The sequence below is a fragment of the Lepisma saccharinum genome, chromosome 9, assembly GCF_977018435.1.
Source record: "Lepisma saccharinum chromosome 9, izLepSacc3.1, whole genome shotgun sequence".
NCBI classification, from domain to species: Eukaryota; Metazoa; Arthropoda; class Insecta; order Zygentoma; family Lepismatidae; genus Lepisma; species Lepisma saccharinum.
The window spans coordinates 13551771-13574295 of record NC_139237.1 but is presented as its reverse complement, the minus strand read 5'-3'; the positions used below and the strand labels follow the sequence as shown (position 1 = coordinate 13574295).

The 22525-nt window shown below is 36.9% G+C and overlaps 1 protein-coding gene across 1 annotated transcript in view; it reads right to left on the bottom strand.

Moving 5' to 3' along the window:
- Window positions 1-923: 923 nt before the first annotated feature.
- The window catches only part of LOC145992336 (uncharacterized), a 52816-nt gene continuing 31214 nt past the window's right edge, over window positions 924-22525 (bottom strand). Inside the window, exons 2-4 of the mRNA XM_083128718.1 lie at window positions 12810-12963; window positions 1674-1837; window positions 924-933 (exon numbers count right to left, since the gene is read on the bottom strand). Of these exons, the coding sequence (XP_082984844.1) occupies window positions 924-933; window positions 1674-1837; window positions 12810-12963 (328 nt within the window). The remainder of the gene's footprint in view (window positions 934-1673; window positions 1838-12809; window positions 12964-22525) is intronic.

Genomic DNA, 22525 nt, shown 5'->3' with positions numbered 1-22525 from the left:
GGCACGTAAGCCAAGAAAAAAGAATTAAATATTCCAAATGCAGGCATCATCATTTTTTTTTCTTCACAAATAGAATAATCGGGCTGAATTTACAGTCTAAAACCACTATGTTCTGGCACCAAGTATCAATAACCTGTTGTTATTATATTATTTGATAGGAGGTGAATGAAATAGTTGTGTCAAGTTACCTTTTAAACCCAGTACATGTGTAGGAAAAAACTGCGTATAACCTGTCTCACTCTCTCTGTCTGTGTGTCTTATTTTCGTCAGGTGGTCTTGTCGATCGCTAGTTGTATGTCACAGCTTAACCCGTTAAAACACGTGCTAGGTAATATTTTTTACATGAGGTAAGTTAGCATACTCTGCTAGGGTGTTTTGTGTGTATATATTTCAAGCTTCTAGCTGTAGAGCATTAGCTTTAACCTATTTGCAAAGTGTAAGTTTGGTAACACTACTCGTCGAAAGCAGCTCAAACCGTGTTGCTAGCTGTAGGTTAATTTTCCCCGTCATAAAATATAAAAACAATTGCAAGAGGTTAGTTGCTTATACCCTATCGGGAAGGCTTGGTGTGCGTGTCCATGGCTTATGTCGTAGGTTAATTTAGTTTGCAATAGATCTTGTGTGTTGGCCACCGTCAGCCCCTTACAAGTGATATAGCTACCTTACTCTGAAGGGCATAGTGTGTGTGTGTGTGTGAGAGAGGGAGAGAGAGAGAGTGGGTGAGGTTAGTTTAGTTCACGATAGATCGACCTGTCACGCTATGCACTACTTTCTGCCTTTGAGTCACCTGTAAGGCTATATGTGGGTGGGTAAGTGAGGTTAGTTTAGTTCACGATAGATCACGCTTTGAATTTGCTCACTTTTGGACAGTAAAATTAATCAGAAATATTAACGGTACTTCAAAAAGTAAAATTGTGTGTATCTCATGTCGAACTAGAAATAAAAAAGTCAAACATGAAGCATGCATGTTGATTAATTAAGCCGTAAGTTCAAAATTTGGTCCCCTTCTTCTTCCCCCCAAAATCGCATTACATACATACATGTGGAGGACAGAGGTATGCATGTTTCTGCCCGTGGCGTTACAAGAGAGAAGAGCCTGCCTCCCAATATTGCTTAAGAGGTTTGGTTAGCATGCAATAGATCAGTATGCTAGAAAAGACAGAGGAGGAGAGGGTGACATTAACACTGCAACACCACTATTGCCAGTTAGCGTCACCAACTCTTCATCGTATCATCTTAGAAGGCTACAAAATATTACGCTGTCAACTCCTATTTGTAGGTTAGCTTTGCCTCTGAAATATCATATGGCAAAATTTTTAAAAATCTAAAGGTTTGTGAAGCGACTAGTCAGTGTTGCCAATTCATATATGTAGGTTAGCTTCGCCTGTAAAATATCATATGGTGAAATTTTCTTGGGGTGGGTTGGCAACACTGTGGCTCAAAAGAGGTTTGTCAACTCGTCAATTACATCTACTCTTGAAAATGCACTCTAGCTGTAGCGTTCATGATGACATTCGCTTTCTCCTTTAATATCAATGAACTTGACCGAAACTCTTCATTTCTGATATATTTTGCATTATCAACTTAAATGGCATATATTAAATTTCCCTTGGGCTTTTACGAGTAGATTTGGTTTCCTAAAATCAAACACATCTTGGTAATTTCTTACTAACCTGGATGTGTCATCAAAGTTGTTTGTGACATTGGAATTAATGGCAAAGCACAATCCTTGTTCTGTTAGCACTTGGGTGGTTTCATTACACAAAGTAGCCGGTGTATTTTGGTAAAGCTGGGTAGTGCGTGGGAACATCTTAATATCATCGCATCTTGGGACAACCTAATAATGCATAAATAAAGAATTACATTTAATGAAATCTCGTAAACTGTAATTTAGAGACGTACACATTCTGGTACGTACATACATACAAAAATACGATGTTCCACAAGACTTGTAAAAATAGTCAATTTCTTTGCTAATGTTTACATTAGATACGTGACTCGTAAAAATTACTCTGTATCATTTTCTTCTCATGCAATAACGTGTAAAATATCCATTAATTACACCATACAGCGCAGTGATACGTACTCTTGTATCATCATTACTGATTATCTATGCAACAGCATTTTTTGCAAATAAATACTTTGTGAAAGTTTATCTTTTTTTAACGTCTTTGCATTTCTATTCCATGGAAAGCTCTTTTAATTATGGGTGGTCGATACCCATTAAGTTTCTTTGTATCTATGATGTGTTGCTTTTTTTATGTGAATGTTTTTCCCTTTGGGGAGATTCTTCTTTCCCTTCAGCTTAGGCCATGTACTATCGTGTTCATTGTACTCTTCCATCTCCCTGTGTATGTTGGATTTCGATACGCAGTTGTTGATATTTTATTTCTAGACCAATGTACTATGATATCCAGGAATAGCACATTTAACCTTTGGCATACATTCATTATGATTGAAGTCGAACATGAACTGTTACCTCATTAAATGCGAAGGTGCTGATGGTCAACTCGACATTGTAATGTGGTGGCGGGTTACTTAAAACTTGCATTTTAGCTTTCGGATAACCTATTGCAGTTTTTCTTACCTTTGTAGACTGTGTGAGATACATACTATTTGTGAGTTTAATGCCTACTCTTTTGTGCAATGTTTTGCCATTTTCCCATGACATGCAGCGTAGGTATTTTACGGTCGACGTACAATTAATCTTGCGGAAAGATACAGCTGTTTCAATGATTTTGAAATGTGACAGTTGAAATGGGGATGTTGCATATATCAATGTGTAGATAAGAATTTGGAGTAATGTGATTTTATTGAAATAGGCAACTCAAACATAGATATTTTATGTATATTGCGACAGATTATACGGCGTAGGTTTATAGAAGCAATATCGGGCGGGGCCACGTAAAGCGTGTCCTTGGCAACCAGCATCGACATTTTGAACTGACTGTCCAAGTCCCATGAGTTTCCGTCACCTAGAGATGGAGTTATCGCTTCTTGAAGAAACACGGGAAACAGCACGTCTCAATAAACATCACAATAACCTTTTGATATCCCCTCAGTTTGTTTTTCCGTTGCCACCGTGGCGACGCCGCTTAGTTGTTGTGTCTTCGAAAAGCATTCGCTGATTAATTCGGGGACTGATCAGAGAAGCTGATGGACATCTCAATAGGAAAAGTGGGTAAACAACACATTTTTAGAGACCTTATTATCTTTACAGGGAATGTAGAGGTCTTCACGTAGTTTTAAGAATAAATTTAATAGGGAAAGTAATGAAAACTTACATCAATGAGTACATATCATGAAAGAGGATTCTTTCAAGTTTTGTTCAATGTTAGTACACCTCAACGTGGGATCCATTTGTTGCCCTGCACACGTCCAGACAATATTCCACTTCTCGCCACGTATTCACCAACATTTCAGGTGTAACTGTCCCAACCGCAGCGACGATTCTTTCCCGTAAATGATTTATGTCTCTGATCCTAGCACTGTAAACAACATTTTTTATGTGGCTCCTAAAGAAAACTTCCAGTGGGGTTAAGTCTGGGCTTCGTGGTGGAAAAGGTATTGTGCCAGCCCTGCCTATCAACCTTCCTGGAAAGCGAGTGTTAAGAACCGCACGCACCTTTTTACTGTAATGAGGTGGGGCGCCATCTTGTTGGAAAAACACAAGCCCCTTTTCCGCCTCAATATCGTCCATTTGGTGAAAGACGTACTCTGTCAACATGTCATGGTAAACGCCCCCGTTTATTGTTTTTTCTTACAAAAATGAAAGGACCAACCACACGATCTTCCATGAAACCGCACCAGACATTAAGTTTGGGAGAGTCACGTTGATGCTGAATAACTTCATGTGTATGCTCTGCCCCCCCAATTTTACAATTATAACGATTAACTGTTCCACTGACATGAAATGTAGCCTCGTCAGAAAAGATAATTTTTGGTAAAAAATTGTCATCATCATCAATTCTGTGTAGAAAGTCAACAGCAAACTCATACCTTTGGATTTTTTCAGTAGGTTTCACATCATGTAACAGTTGCAATTTGTAGGCGCGCAACTTTAGTCTTTTACGAACAACATCATACACTGTACCTTTAGGCACTCCTAATTGTAGACTACGTCTGGCCAATGACTTCTTCGGGATCCGAACACACGAAACACGGATCTGTTCAACAACATCTTCGGAAGTTCTCGGTCTATTTGGTGATTTACCTTTTAAAACACTACCGGTTTCCTTGAAAGACTTTAGCCAATGACGGATAGTTTTTGCTGTAGGTGGTTCACCACCATACTGACGTCTAAAATTACGTTTGCACTGTTATAACTGACTCAGTTTTCACAAACAAAATAACACACTGCGCTTTCTGTTGCGGAGTACACATTGTTGCTGAGTTGCTCTGCACTACACGAACGCCGGAACTGAACTGAGGGAACAAAGGAAAAAACACAGCACTGGTGCCGTCTCAAGGTCAAGCAGATCTACCAACTGCAAGGGTGCCAAACGTGGAGAGTTGATGAATCAAACACCACAAACTAGAATACTGTATGTCACTTTGTACAGATTCTAGGACACATTAAAACAAGGGAGTTCTTTTTCAAACACGCTGTATACAATGACCCTCATTCTTGTGGGCGTTCACGAACATTACGACATTGCGAGTCGCAGTTCGAGTTCGGCATTTTCGTAGCAAGGTTGGTGAAAAAAATAGTTTATTCGTACACCACGTAGAACAGTTGTGTCTTGTGAGAGGATTCAGCACAATTCTTATTGCCGGCCCCTCTAGCGGAGTGGTTAGCTCATATAGTTTATGGGATAACCAACATGTTGGTATAATTTGGGGGTACTAATTTTGCTTTATACCACAGTTACATACTTATGAATGGATGGTAAAAAACCATGATTGCCATCTGAAAGTAATAGCTATTAAAAATGGCGGCCAATCCAAGATGGTTGATGTTGACATTCGAAAACATGACTATATCTCTGAAACCAACAACCCGATCTCAACTAAATTATTTTCAATGAAAGCTTAATATATGATCTATATTTAATGTAACACGCTGCGTGTGTTCTTTATCCTATTTAATTACACGTATTATAACTGGTATTAACTACTTAATAGTACATTATTTTTATATACAAACAATTACATTATAAATAATCATAATAATTGATATTAGAATTGTTATTATTATTAATAATAATAATAATAATAAGAGTTGTTTTTTTTGTTGTAATAATAACTAGCTAATAATTTTCTTTAATTGTTACCGATGTTCAAGGAAGAATGCTATTGATTGATTGAAATTAAAATTTTGTATGCGTCAGCATTTAGGCTCTTTTCAAACGTCATATTATATGAGGCCAAGCCCCTTACAATGTATAAAAAATCGCCATGAGTGCTCCAGTACCGAGGCGGTACTGGAGCACTCAGCACATATATTAATATGAGCAATACCCAGGAGACACATAAAACCATACAAAGGTAGGCTCCCCGATGGCTTAGTGTAACGTCGTCGCGTTGTGATCATAGGGACCCGGTTCGATACCCTGTGGAAACACAAAGTGGTTCGGATCCCAGTTTATACTCTAGGTCCACTCCGGATTTTCCTATCTGTGCATAAAGTGTACTTAAAAAGAATCTTTCAAATCACACAACACTACAAGGGACTGTGCTGGCCGTAGGTTCAGACGCCAGAGCCTCGTTGGTCTCCAGGACAGCAGTTGCTGAGGTGAAGTAGGTGGAAATGAGGTTAACATTTGGGAGTGTTCAGAAGAACACCATAACATTCTTGTATTCTTGTTCATCAAAGCACGAGAAGAAACCTTTGAAACGAGCACTCACAGATTGACACATCGTATATATACATCAAGAATTCTGTTTCGTGTGACAAACAAGCAGGATTCATGTTTCTGACAATGTACACCATACTGAGGAAACATTAAGTGAGGCTGGGACTTCCTATTGTGTCATATATAATTATTGCCAAAAAATATCGTCTACTTGGCATAAAGGTCTAGTACTTCAGTTGTCTCTAGAAAGCAACAAAGTGTTGCAATATCAGTTTCGCGTATGCAAGATTACATACTTTAAAAATTGTAGGCAATTGTTCTATACATATGGCTGTATCTATTTCTGAAACTTTACTATAGTTACATTTCTAGCTTAGGTGATTTAAAATTGCAACTATGTAAAAGGTTCCAGCCAATCTTTCTAGGAAGTATAACTACGTAATTCATGTAAAACTCGTGAGATCATTATGGGTTTTTTCTACACCTTTCGCATCTTCCTTTAAGTGTTTAGCAGCTCCATGAATAGGGTTTCCCCCTTCCTTAGCCAAAATGTGCTCTTCTAATCAGAGCTCAAAGTAAGGGGGAAGCTTGGGAATGGTATCCCCAAAGGTAGTGAAATTTTTGCAAATCATCTCCCTAGTTATATCTTTTTATAGAAGCATCCCATAAGCAAACTCCAAGTGTCGACCAAACACCCATTCAACTAACATTTTTCCATTTCAAGAGCTGCTTCTAATATGATTTACGTTCTCAGATAGTTTACAAGTAGCAAATCCTAAGTCAGATTACCTACCGTACAGTCAATGCTGGAATACATTAGGAAGGACAAAATTCTTGGTACAAGCTATAACGGAAAATTTTCTCCGCAGAATCTTATATTTGATTACGCCATGTAACAAAAAAAGTTTTTTTTTTTGTTTAAGTGATTTTTTGTTGTTTGTGATAAATTAGGTCAAAACTAATATGTATGTGGTATTGCTACCTTCATGTAATTATTTTTCTGGTAATGGTTGTCAATTATATGAAATGTATTGTTTAACATGAATTAAGCATAGGAAAATTCATGATAAGATAAAACTGTGGAACCTAGTATTCTAAAATATGTTTTGTTTTTGTTTTATACGGTCGTTGTAAGCATGATACAGACAGTTTTGCTATATGTGTGTCGTCTTCCTTAGTTCAAAGGCACTAAGACATAGGATAAGGAGGGCAACAACTTCTGCTCAGCGTCCAAATCTTATTTCGGTATGTCTGTGAGAGACCAAGACAAAAAATGAGCACCACATGTTGTGTGCGGGTGCTGCAGATCCACTCTCAAAGCCTGGTATAGAGAAGACAGGAAAATGAAATTTGGCGTACCTAGAATTTGGCGAGAACCTACGGATCATCTAACTAACTACTATTTCTGTATTGAAGACTTGTCCCATCACAAGAGGGGTAAGAAAGCCTTTGTTTTTGAATATCCTAACCTGCCATCATATCTCCGTCCCATTCCACACAGTGAGGAGCTTCCTGTTTCTCCTCGTCCCCCAGTATGGGATGAACGTGTAGATTCCAGTATTGAATCGGATACTAACATCTACCACGCAGAAGGCCACTCAGGGGATGCAAATGATACACCTCACTTCCCCACGGAAACTGAGTTAAATGACTTAATCATGGATCTAGGACTAACAAAATCCAATGCAGAAATTTTAACATCGCGATTAAAGCAGTGGAACCTATTGGATAAAACCTGCAAGATATCCCTCCAGAGGAAGCGTCATGAAACTTTCTCACAATACTTCACTCTCACAGAAACAATATGCTATTGCCACAGTGTGGATGGCCTTTTTAAAGTAATGGGGTTTGAATAGAACCAGAGGGACTGGCGGCACTTCATTGACAGCTCCTGCAGAAGTCTTAAAGCTGTCCTCCTTCACAATGGAAATGAGTGATCATCAATTCCGATCACTCATTTGACTCATCTAAGGGAAGATTACTCAAGGGTTCAACATCTTCTGCAGGTGGTAAGCTATGCTGAACATCAGTGGGAGGTTATCGGTGACTTTAAAATAATTGCATTTTTCATGACCTTACAAGAGGTAAACACAAAGTATCCTTGTTTTCTCTGCCTTTGAGATAACAGTGATACAGGTAGACATTTTGAGACTGTTGAGTAGCCATTAAGGACGGAGTTAGAGATTGGACAGAAAACCATGAAGTGGGAAAGCCTTCTCAAGAAAGAAAAGATCCTAATGCCTCCCCTGCATATTAAGCTTGGTCTCATCAAGCAATTGTGAAAAGATTATTACATACAAATGTGGAAGCTTTCAAGTACCTCCAGACTGTTTTCCCCAAACTATCCGAGGCTAAGATAAAGGGTGGAATTTTTGTGAGCCCTCAAGTGAAGAAACTTCTTAACGCTGATGACTTCATCAGAAAGCTTCGACCTGTTAAAAGAAATGCCTGCAATATCTTCAGGGACATAGCGAAAAGTTTCCTGTTTAATCACAGGGTGGAAAATTACAGAGATGTAGTACAGGGTCTTCTGAATAACTACAATGCAATGGGATGCAGAATGTCTCTAAAGGTGTATGTACTCAACTCACATCTAGATGTCTTCAAATCCCACATGGGTGCATACTCAGAGGAACAGGGCGAAAGGTTCCATCAGTACTTACAATTGTTTGAAAGTAGGTACCAAGGACAGTATAATGAGCGGATGCTAGGCGATTACATATGGAGACTGATCAGAGCAGCTGATGGACATCTCAATGGGAAAAGTGGGAAAACAACACATTTTTGGAGACCTTATTATCTTTACAGGGAATGTACAGGTCTTCGTGTACTGTAGCCCTTTCTTTATATTTCTTCACTCCATTTTGACATGTGTTCAAACTTGTTTATCAATGTAAATCAGCTCTCATTGTCCCAAATACATGCATTTACTAAAGAATCAGAAAATCGTTGTCATTTCATTAAAAACAATTTCCCACATGTAAGATTGTGTTTCTCTAGTGTTTTGTAGTAAACTGCATCGGAAACAGGAAAAAAACAAAAAACACTTAAACAAATTTTTGTTACGTGGTGTTATCATCCTCAAATGTTTTGAAAGGAAGTAACTTTGAGGTTCAACCATCAAATTTCTCAGATAAAATATATACCATAACTTTTTATATGTTGATTTTCTTGCTTAAATACTTTCAACAATGTTTTTTGTTACGTTTATCTGATCTATTTTTGTGTAGGTGAAGTAACAAGATTGATGATAACATTCTTCTGGCGCTAAGATCTCCCTTAATTTGATTGCGATGATTTTTCCACTCAATTGCCGTCACAGGCAATATCTTATCAATTCCCAGCTTAGGAACCTGAGAAAGTGTTTTCCTTGATCTTCACATTCTCTTGTATTTCCTTTCTTTGTCACACGAAAAAAAATTGTTGATGTATACGATGTGTTCTTCTGTGAGTGTTCGTTTCAAGGGTTTCTTCTCATGCTTTGATGAGCAAGGACTTTCAGAAAACAAATGGAAGGATGAAGCATATGCTTCTAGTCTTGATATTAGTCAAATTTGCTCGACACATGCCATGAAATTTTTGAGCTAATAAATCATGCATCTTTTTTCTCAATCAAAATTTCTGCTCACGGCAGCTCTGTACAAATATGTCTATGTCTCTTGGTGAATGATAGGGCCTCCCCGATGGCGCAGTGGTAGCAGCGTCGCCTTGTAATCAAGGGGTTCCGGGTTCGATACCCGGTGGAGGCACAAGTGGTTCGGATCTCACTTTAAACTGTAGGTCCAGTCCCGGTTAGCTTACTGTGCATAAAGTGGACTTAAAAAAACAAATCAATCTTGGTGATTGCATTTCCCCCACATATAATAAAACTTCTCTGGTCCGTCTTCTGTTTTTACAGATTTTTACTTTCTTGAAAGCAGACATTTCTGCTGTAATAACTAATATCGGAGTATACAAGTATGTTATGATGTTCTTCTGAACACTCCCAAATCTTTACCTCATTTCCACCTACTTCACCTCAGCAACTTCTGTCCTGGAGACCAACGAGGCTCTGGCGTCTGAACCTACTGCCAGCACAATCCCTTGTAGTGTTGTTTGATTTGAAAGATTCTTTTTAAGTACACTTTATGCACAGATAGGAAAATCCGGAGTGGACCTAGAGTTTAAAGTGGGATCCGAACAACTTTGTGCTTCCACAGGGTATCGAACCCTGGTCCCGTTGATTACAAGGCAACGACGTTACACTAAGCCATCGGGAAGGCTACCTTTTGTATGGTTGTACGTATTTTCTCTTGTGTATTTCTAATAGGAATACATGTGCTGAGTGCTCCAGTACCGTCTCGGTTTTTACCCTGGGTAAAGTGAGTTTAGAGACACACATGGTGATTTGTTTACCTTGTAAGGAGCTTGGCTCCATATTATATGACGTTTGAAAAGAGCCTAAGTGGTGACGCAAACACAATTTTAATTTCAGTCAATCAATAACATTCTTCCATGAACATCGGTTCATATATCATATATCAATTATTATGTAATTATTACATGTAACCCTACGTATGTAACAATAATATAATATTCAATAGTCAATACCAGTTACAATACGTGTAATTAAATAGGACAAAGCACACACGCTGCTAGAAGAATTCGATGCACACACTACATAATTCATTTGCTTTATATGAATTTAAGGTAACAACAAAACAACAAGTGTAATATGTCAAATTAAATATACGAGTTTACGAGGGCCTCCCCGATGGCGCAGTGGTAGCGTCGGCGCCTTGTAATTAAGGGGTTCCGCGTTCGATACCCGGTGGAGGCACAATAGGTTTGGATTCCACTTTAAACTGTAGGTCCAGTCCTGATTAGCCTTACTGTGCATAAAGTGGACTTAAAACACCAACTCAACCCAACGAGTTTACGATACAAAATTTTGTTTGAATATTTCTTCTCAGATGCGTAGATTATTAATATATTAATGACAAATATAAAATTAATAGTAAAAAATACGATTCTTTATTACTAATCCGTGATTAACTATTTAACGGTTACTCCGATCGAAACACTAAACGTAACATTAAATATAGAACATAGCTTAAGCTTTCATTGAAAAGAAAGTTCGTTGAGATCGGGCCGTTGGTTTCAGAGATATAGTCATGAATTCGAATGTCAACATCAGCCATCTTGGATTGGCCGCCATTTCTATTAGCTACCACTTTGAGTGGTAATCATGGTTTTTTTTGGCATCCATTATAAACCATGTAACTGTGGAATTGAGGAAAGTTAGTACCCCCAAATTATATCGAATTCTTGATTTTGGCCACTTGGCCTCACACTAATACAACGCAGGGGTTCGGGATTTGAATCCCGGCTTAGGCATGGAAGTTTGTAAATGTACATTATTCAATGTGTCCATCCCCATCTACGCAAATTAGCCAAAAGAGGCACAGAAGGCGAAGTAATTAAAATCAAACAATCAATACAGGCTTTATTGATTGATGGATTTCATTTTTTTACTTCGCTTTTCTGCCATTTTGGCTAATCACGAAGATGGTAATGAGTATTATGTGACAAAAGTGATTAAGGAAAACTTATGTTGCGTTCGACTGTTGTGAAATTAGTGTGTGTTCCGTGAATGTTATTTAATAATGTCTCCTTCGAACGCTAGCACCAGTTGGAGAGACACCACAGGAAAAATAAAAATATAACAAGGTAAAATATCTACCACAGAAATCGGTGAACCCTATTTAAATATCCTGGGAAACATATTAGAAGATATAGGCATGTTGATAGATAACCTAGTATTTCGACTAAAACAATTACTTTCAAACTTCTTTCAGGTGCGCGTTTCATATCTATGCTGCAGTGATATGATATTATAACCCAGTGTAGAAGTATTCACTATAATATTTCACTGCACTCAAATATAATGTGCATTCATTACATATAAAAAAGCTGTGTAAAAGATGAATAATGAGCATAGCGAATTATCTGTAATTCCCTTCCGCTGGCAATTGATTTGGCAACAGCGCAACTGAACTGGCAGTATACTGGCTGAACTCATGTTCCTTCTAAAAGTGTACGCTATATAAAGTAACCAATATACATTATTATGTCACTGATTAGCAAAATTCAATGAACCTTACTAAGGGGAGCGCCGAATTAAATAGGTCTTTGATTTGCCATTTTCTGGCCTACCAGTATGTTTCCTTTTCCAAAGTTTAGGACCTTGGAAATGTGTAGTGTGAAGAAATTAAAGTGTAAATAATTTTTGAGATAGAATTCTACATTCACCAAACAGAAGAAAGTATGATCAGTGTACTTGCCACACTATTTGATACGTTAATCGATGACATGAATTTATAATTCTTTTGGTATACGATGTTTCAAGATAAAAATATTATAATAAAAGAGGAAATTTGACTACCTTACAGAAGAAAGAGAACCACGTAAATAAACATGGAATATCTCAAATAACATAAAAACATTAAAGACTTCTGAAATTCTACCTCGACATGTTATTCAAAGGATTACAGTATTACCGTTACTTGAGCACTCTAGAACATTTTGGAGCACGGAATTGTTATGACACTGTAACGGATAGGAAATGAGATTCCCCATAAAATGTTATAATCTAATTTTTTCAACTATATCTCCGGACACTTAAATTTGAAAACACACGAGATATTTCTAGTCAGAAATTTGTTAAAAAAGTGAGTAATTTAGAAAACTTTAAAGAATGAAATAAAATTATCGAAAGATATAACAAGACAATTAGAGAACTACTATTTTCTATCCTAAATTGGGATTTCAGAGTAAGGTATGACCTATAATATGTTGGTTAATAATAAAGATCACCATTGCAGTAAAATAATATATTGTGTACCATTTAATTATCTAAATACCACTTGTCTACGACCTCATTATGTGATACTCTGAGAACATCTCTTCCCAAAATACAAAGTAATACTAGCACATTAAGTACATTCAGAAACATGTGTATTTCATGTTACTCACCTGCATATATGTATCGTGGAAATTCATACGTCCATTGTCAAAGCTTGATTTATGTTTCTGAAATCTTCTCATATTTCCTGGTATAACATTCACAAGTTCAGATAAGAAATCGTACACCTTTCCTCTCGTCTCGTTATCCACGTTCTTGTATTTTCTAAGTAATTATAAATACTGCATGTTAATTAAGAAAATTGTTTGAAATATTTTGAATGTTAACAATTTAGAACTAAAACTTTATAGCTAACTAATTACATCTCGTAGAGTGTACGTAACACGATTCATAATTGTATCATAGTATTACTTGCGAGTAGATATACTTGTACTACAACCAGGACGAGAAAGTACGAACTCCTCTCTAGCAGCTTTGGCCATATTTAAAACTTGTTCAATATGTTTATATGAGTTTTTGTTCAAGTGTGGAGCTCTTATAATTCAAGATTTTTGTAAAAAATGCCCTCGGGAATTTTTCAGAAAGTACGAATTTCTCTCTAGCAGATTTGTTATATTTAAAATTTGCTCAACATGTTTATTTGTTTAAGTGTAGCACTTGCTTAACCCAAGAATTTTATAATTCGGAAAATATCAAATCCCCCTCAAGCAGATTTATAAAAATTGCATCAGCCAGTCTATAAACTTGTATCCATACCCACCTATACATATTTACTTCAGGTTTAAGTTCAATTGGATACCATTCAATTTGCTTATCTAATATTAAAACAAAACAATATGCAGAGCTTACCTCTAGAATTGCTTCGTGCTTGCATGTTTCCCCTCTGTGGCAATGTGCGCAATTCCCGAGACGGTAGTATTGATTTTTTTCCTCAGCGCCAGTATTAACAGAAATTCCCGATTATTGCATCAGCCAGTTATGAGAGAGTGACTGAGGGGAACAGACGTGTTGATACAGTGCTTCTCATACTTACTGGTTTAAATTCATATTGAACAATATAAAATCTGTTATTTGTTGTAATCCATTCATATTTAGAGTCAAGCTTATATTTGTCCCAGCCTGTTATACATAACAAGATTATTGCTATTCTATACATGCATGTTCGTGCAGGCATTTGCACCGGGTCAGTGTGAATGATTTTCCACTTGTAAGCTATTGGCTTTACAACCTGTCATAAGATTAATATTATTAATATTAATCCATAGAGATTAGATTTGAATCCCAGGAAATTTTATATAAATACCAAAGCCAAAAATATTAAGTGTATACACACGTACATACATACACACACATACAAATCACAGTGCTGAACCCAACTGATATTTTTTATTCAGTATAAAGTTTTGAATTGAAACCCAGGAAATTGTATATAATAAACAACAACAAAAATGCCGAATCAAAAATATTGCAATCAGTGCAATAAAAATATATCCAGCTCTAATTGGGCCAAGCATCAAAAAATTTGTAATCCAGACAAATACAAAACTCCCACAAAAATTTGCCCCAAATGCAATAGAAAATATAATATGGAATATTTCACATATAAACATAAAGATACTTGCTCTGTACAGTCATCAGCACAACCATCTACATCTGGTCTGAAAAGAAAGCACGAAGCGCCTCTTAATGCCAGAGCAGCAAAACAGCCACGCCATGAACCTACCCGTAGCAGTTTTAATGGCCAATTAATAGATTACCCGTTTGTATCAGAGCCAAGATGTGGCATTGAGAATTTCTTGAACAGTGTAAATTCTGATCTGCAGGCAATTCTAAATGCACAAAATGGCTCTTATAAGCTGTCCCTCAAATTGTTTGTACAATATAAGAAACCAAATGGCACAAAATTTACACAGCCCCACATAACAGAAACTGTACCGGTATATTCAAATGCAAATTCAGACGGAATAATAAGTAGCTTGATAAATCAATTGAACATTAAACACTCTGAATTTGCAGCAAAAGAGTCAGGATGGAGCCTATGCGGCTCTCCGCACAAGTTATATGTTAATATTTCTGAATTCAGCCCATTACAAGGTTCCACTTATGTGCCATTGCCTGCTAATATCAAAAACAAACAAGCCGTGGTTAATATAAAAAATGCCGACCAGAAATGCTTTTTGTGGTGTATATTAGCTGCTTTGTATCCAGTTTCAAGCCATCCTGAGAGAATAACTTATTACAAACAGTATGAACATCTTTTTGACGATGTAATGGAGGGTTTAGAATATCCAATGTCAGTTCAAAATATTGATAAATTTGAAAAAAAGGCCAAGCACATCAATGGCAAACAATTATCTATTAATGTATTTATTTGTTCCACTGGCAATTGCCCGATAGCACCTCTCAGAATCAGTATACTTGATGATGAATCTGCTATTCCAATTGATTTGCTTTTAATTGAAGGAGATGATACATATCATTATACTCTGATACATAATCTTGAAGCTTTAGTGAGAACACAACTAGACAAAACTTATACAATATTCAAGTTGTGCAGAAGATGCTTAACTGTATTTGATGGTAGAAAAATGGTGAATGGTGTTTGTGAAAAAAATGCAGAAATTGCAAAAAATAAGTTAATTGAGCATCTGAAATACTGTGGGAACCATAAACCTGTTCATATGGTGATGCCCAATCCAAGTGAAAATTGCAAATTCAAAAAGTATGAAGCCTTGTTGGAACACCCAGCATATATTGTCTGTGATTTCGAATCGAACCTCAAACCTATTGCATTCTGTAGCCCAGATCCCGAAGAATCCTCAACTACACCGTACCAGCAACATGAACCTTCCAGCTTTTGTTGTGTGGTTATACGGGATGGTGTTGTTATTAAAGAATATACATACAAGGGACCAAATGCCATCAAAGAATTTGCACATATAATAAAAAATGTGTGCCGTGACATAGCATCTAACAACATATTAATATCAAAACCTATGTTGCCTTTAACAGAGAAACAGATTGAGGATTTCAACAATGCAAAAAAATGCCCGGTATGTGATTCTGAATTTTCAGATACAAATATCAAGGTACATCACCATTCTCATACAGATGGTAAATTCTTAATGGCCCTGTGTAATAGCTGTAATATTAAGATCAAGAGACCAAGATTTATCCCTATATTTTGTCATGGAGCATCCAATTATGATTTCCATCATCTGATCAGGTACGAGGGGTTTGAGAAGCAGAATTTAAATATTTTAGCTGAAAATGATGAGAAATATATATCTATTAGCAAGATAATTAAAGTTAAAGATGTTCCTTTTCACATAAGATTTCTTGATTCTTACAGATTTTTACCTGCTAGCCTGGCTATACTGGCCTCTCAATTATCTGATGATGACTTGAAAATCACACGTGCATTGTTTCCAAATCTGGACCTGAAATTAATTAGGCGGAAGGGTGTATATCCATATGACTATGTTACAGATTTTTCTAAATTTGATGAGTGTTCCCTGCCACCACAAGAAGCATTTTACAGCAAAATCAGAGGATCTGGAATCACTGATGAAGATTATCACCATGCCAAATTGATGTGGAAGAGTTTAAAATGCAAGACATTTGGTGATTATCACATGGCTTATTTGAAACTTGATGTTACTCTCTCAGCTGATATATTGCAAGCATTCAGAAAATCTTCCATGCAAAATTATGGACTGGACCCAGTGTATTTTTTCAGTGCCCCGGGCCTAGCATGGTCTGCAATGTTTTTCAATACCAAAAAGCAATTGGATCTGATCCACGATCAAGATATGTATCTGTTTATGGAGAAATGTATAAGAGGAGGGATGGTGCAATGTTCCCAGAGATATGCCAGAGCAAATAACAAGCATATGCCTGATTATGATCCAGCACGGCCATCAAATTATATACTTTATGTGGATGCGAACAACCTCTATGGTCACGCCATGATGGATAAACTGCCATATGCAGAGCTTGAATGGGTTGAAGATTTCAATATTGAAGATCTTCAGAATTTTGATGACAGTGAATATGGACTCTTCTTAGAGGTTGATCTGACAATTCCAGATCATTTACACAATAAATTTTCTGATCTGCCCCCAATTTCCGAGGTTCAGTGCTCACCTGGCTCTAAACAGAAGAAGCTCATGATGACACTGGAGCCGAAACAGGGTTGTGTCTTATATTACAAAAACCTACAGTTCCTGATGAAACATGGTGTCCAAGTGACCAAAGTTGGCAAAGTTTTGAGGTTCAGGCACTCAAGATGGTTGAAACCATACATTGATACAAATACGGAGCTTCGAACATCTGCAAAGAGCCAATTTGATAAGAGCTTGTTTAAATTGATGGTGAATTCTGTGTATGGCAAAACTATTGAAAATGTCAGAAAACATACCGATGTTAAAATAATTACTGATCCCAGCCGGAGCAAAAAATTGGTTGCAAAGCCCAACTTCAATTACAGAAGAATTTATGATGAGCACATGGCACTTTTCAACATGATGAAAACAAAGATCAAGTTTGATAAACCTATTTATGTAGGGGCTGTGATATTGGAATTGTCCAAATTACATATGTTAACATTGTATTATGATGTGCTGAAACCTTTTTATGGTGATCGTGTAAAATTATTGTACATGGATACGGATAGTTTTATTCTTGATATTCAAACAGAAGATGTTTATCAAGATATGTCACAGCCTGAATTGTTTCAATACTTTGATACCAGTGAACATACAAAGATTCAACACGACCACAATAAAAAAGTGCCTGGCAAGTTAAAAGATGAGACACTTGGTGATGTTATTGTGGAATTTGCTGGGTTAAGTGCCAAGATGTACAGTTTTAAAACATGTAGTGCTGTTGTCAAAAAGGCCAAGGGTATTGGCAGAGTAACTGTTGAAAAAGAGCTTGTATTTGAAGATTATAAAAATTGCATCAAATCACAGAGTTCAATCAGAACATCAGAAAATAGAATTCAGAGTGAGAATCACTTGCTGACCTCAAATATTGTAACAAAAGTGGCCCTGGACCCACATGATGACAAGAGATGCATTTTGTCATGTAACATACATACTCTACCTTGGGGGCATTGTGACCTGAGAAGTGGCAAACAATGCCCAATTACAGAGCATGATTTGAAATAAATAAACATGCCTATGAACTTATTTGGGTTCAAAAAACAGGCTATTATGGACCTGCCCACACCACAACCCTCTCCTGATATGCTGTCTAAACTGAGTGGCTTGTTAATTATTCATCTGAACAGCATACTTACAGATAATAATGAAGAAACAGGCAAGACATTGTACATATTTAACAATAATTTAAATCATTACCAATTACCTGTAGGTGGGCAATTGCAATTTATTACAACCCCTGAGGGTGATGTCAAGATTTCAGTAGGGAGAAATATTTATAGAATTAAGCACTCAAACATGGTTTCTGGCACTGTATATACTGTTTCTGCTGGTGACTGCTTATATATTGAGGTCCCTGGATCCTATGACAAACTTATACCCTTTTTTATAGAATTAAGAATCAGATACTCTATAATAAATAACTAATAAACAAAATGCCTAATGATATATTTGGCCACACAAGACATGAAGATCACAGTGATGAGATTCTGATGCTTGATGTCAGAGTCAAGAAATTAAGAAGTGATTTACAAGCTTTACAAACCACACTCAATGCCAGTCTTCAATTAGAAATTACAAATTTGCAATCACAATGCATGGACCCTCTTCTTAAAATTGATTCTGAACTCAAAATGCTGCTTCAGAAATATACCGATCTGGCCACATTGGATAATTTTCAAAGTTTAGAAGAAGCTGTAGCAGCTCTTCAGGCCAGATTTAAGACCCAGGCCACCAACTCCGAGCAATTGAAACAGCAATTGGAAGAGCAGATTAATAATGTCCAGGCACAGCTCCAAACAATTGTCAAAAGCATAAAATCACAAGAAGATTTTGATCTAGTGATTTCCACTCTAAAGGAACAGATTCAATCACTCCAAATACCTAATCTGGACCCTCTGAACAATGCCATAGCCGAGGTTAAAGAAAAAATTGAGACGCTTGAAAATTTTATGAACAACTTGCCATCTTCTGATGCTTTGAATGCAATAACTCGGAGTGTAGCAAATATTAAGCTGCAACTTGAAACATATGAAGATTTTGGAAAAATTCAAAGTACCATAACCCATCTTGAAGGTACCATAGCAGCAGTGCAAAGTGATTTGGCAAATGTACAAGAAACTCGCCTGCCTGGGATTGTAGATACTCTTGTCAGTGTCCAGCAACAAATCACAAAGCTTGAAAACCTCAACACTGAATCTGAACTATCTCATTTTCATCATTTGATAGATGATATTCAAACAAAACTTGAAATTTTACAACGATCAACACCCACTCAGGCAGATATAGCCCTGCTCCAAAATGCTATGCAAAATGTGGCTGATGCATCTGAATTAAACAATGTGAAATTGGCACTTGAATCTTTGCAAAATACAGTATCAAATTTGCCTACATCACAGGAACTTAAAAATATTAAGAGAGCAGTGAATAGGATATTGAAATCAGAAGATATCAAGAATATCCAAGCAGAGATCAAACAACTCACTCAGACAGTGGCTACTCTACCAACCAATCAACATATTAATGAACTGCATTCCCTGTTTGAGGATATCAGAAGACAGGTCCATGATCTTACTGCTCAAAATTCAAAATTGGCAGTTGTTGAAAATTTGCAACAAATTGTAGCTAATATCAAGCAACAGCTAGGAACCATGGAATCCAATCAAGCAAATGCTCTGTCTGTTTTTGCCACCCAGCTTCAAGAGATTGTGCAACAATACAAGAAACTTATTGTGGACATAAAGATCAAGCCAGGCCACGATGATGTTGTTAGGACCATCAATGAGCACCTTGAATCTGTAACAAGCAGATTGCTTACAGCAGAAAAGGAAATAACAGGCATAATCGAGAATCCAAAACATTCAGTAATTCTTGAATTGTACAGCATCCCCAACAAAGAATATGATTCACCATTTACGCCAGGGGGCAAAATATATATGCTGTCCCCTGCACAATTTTATTACCAGTTTTTTGTTGGGGGCACACTGAGACCAATCAAGATCAAATATTGGCATCAACCACAGGCACACCACTACCCTACCTTATCAATAACAAATGCTGACAACAAACCAAAAATCACCAGTGTAGAGTTGGAGGATTTTACAGATCCCAATACATTAGAAACATTTTATGTTGAAGATGATGGCTCTCTGGAATTTAAAATACAAATAGGGGACAAATTATATTTAGAAAATCCTGCAGTCTCAGCTGCTGAACACCCTATAGTTGCAATATTCTTGTTTACATACTATGTCTAGACAAATTATCGTTGATGAACTACACAGACAGGCCAGACATAATTTTAAGAGACTCCCAGTAGTCACAAAAGGCATAGATGATTTATGGCAGAGCGACTTGATTGAGTTGTCAAGCGGACAGTTGAAAAACTTAGACAAAATCAACAAGGGCTACAAGTATCTACTCACTGTGATAGACACATTTTCAAAATTTGCCTGGGCTGTGCCACTCAAATCCAAGACTGGAAAATGTGTTACAGAAGCCATCAGAACAATCATCAATCAGAGTGGAAGATCACCGCGCTATTTGCAAACAGATAATGGCAAAGAATTTTATAATTCAGTGTTTCAACAATTTATTAAAAGCCAGGCAATAAAACATTACTCGAGTTACAGTGATCTCAAAGCCTCAATTGTAGAGAGATTCAACAGAACCTTAAAAAATCTTATGTATAAACAATTCACCCTCCAAGGTAATTATAAATGGCTTAATATTCTTCCAGAACTTCTACATAAATATAACAACTCGGTTCATTCTACAATCAACATGAAACCCTCGGAAGTAACTTCATCTGATGAGCAAAAATTGATCGGGACTGTTTATTATCCTAGATACCAGCCAACAACAAGAAGGGCCAAATACAGGGTGGGTGATCAAGTAAGAATCAGCAAATATAAGCACTTATTCAAAAAAGGCTTTACAAGAAACTGGAGTACTGAATTATTTACAGTGGTTCAAGTTAAACCTGGGACCCTTAACACATATATAATAAAGGATCACCGAGGAGAAATTCTCAAAGGCAGGTTCTATGAACAAGAGCTCAGCAAAACTAAACAGCCTGACACATATCTCATAGAAAAAATAATCCGCAGAAAAGGCAACAAGTTACTTGTCAAATGGCTGGGTCATCCGGAAAACAGCTGGATCGATGCAGACAAAGTGATAATATGAGCACCTGGGATGTTATAAAAAGGTTGCCAGAACCTGAACAGCAGAATAAGATAAATGGAGTGCTGCTGCCTGATAATATTAGGTGTCTTATTGTTGGGCCATCTGCTTGTGGTAAAACTACACTAATGGTTGATAATTTTTTATTGGCACCCAACTGGTTAGACTGGAAAAACAGGCACTTGTATATCTTCTCTAAGAGCTTGGAACAATTAAAATATCAGCAGCTGATGAAGCTATATGATGGATTGGATATAGCCACTTTTGAATCAGATGTTAAGCCACTTCACGAATGTCTCGATAATTCTGTTGTTGTGTTTGATGACGTTATACTGGATAATCAAAACAAGGTTAGAAATTTCTTTACACAGGGCCGACACAAAAACATTGATTGCTTCTACCTGGCACAGACTTTTTCAAAAATACCGAAGCAACTGATCCGAGACAACAGCAATTTTATATGTGTGTTTCATCAAGATCATACCAACCTCAAACACATACATGATGAATATGTAGGTGGGGACTTGAGCTACAATGATTTTTCCAAGTTTTGCAGCAGGTGCTGGAACCAGGACAGTTATGGGTTTGTCACAATTGATATGACAAGAACACCCAATACTGGCAAATACAGAAATAAAATCAACGATTTTCTAGACGTTGAGACATATATAAATAACCATGAAACGACCAGTCATTGATGATCTTAAGTTAAGAGATTATCTTGTAAAAAGATTTAAGGGATGGAAATCAGAGAACCGGGGAATTTATGAAAAACACAAACAAACAGAACAGCCTGTAATTGATGCTATTAATAATTTAGGTAAGAATATCAAAACTGTTACAGAGCAAAATCAAGATTTGATCACAGAGCTTGTACCTGTAGCTGCAAGGAACATATTAGATTATCCATTCACCCCACTTTCAAGTATTCATACACCTAGTCCTGTTGCTCCTAGAAGAATTGAGGCTAGTCAGGATCCTATTGAATTGGGTCTTCTTGCTCAAAAATATTTAACCACACCTAAAGACAACAAAGATGAGGTGTTTGGCTTATATGCCGACACAGAGCTTGATGGCAGCATCATACATAGAATTGGCAATTTCAGAGTAACATTTATGGGAGATGATATAATTGTTTATTCTGAATCTCATCTCGGAGAAAAAGGTGCTTTTGTTAAGTACACCGGCACACCTGGATTGTGGGAACTGATAACTAGGAAGAGGCCTGGCAGCTATACAGATCAAGATTATGAGGATTACAAAGAAATATTAATAAAATCAGATGCTCTATACCAGAACAATGATCCCACACAAAAAAGAGTCAAGTCGAGCAGTGGGGCAAAATACAATAATTTAATCAAGCCCATATGGTCACAGATCAAGACAGGTAGTGGAATCAAACATTACAACACCCTGCCCAAAGAATTTGTGTGGGTTGATGATGTCAGGAAACTTGTAGACAGGTTGCTGGTCATAGC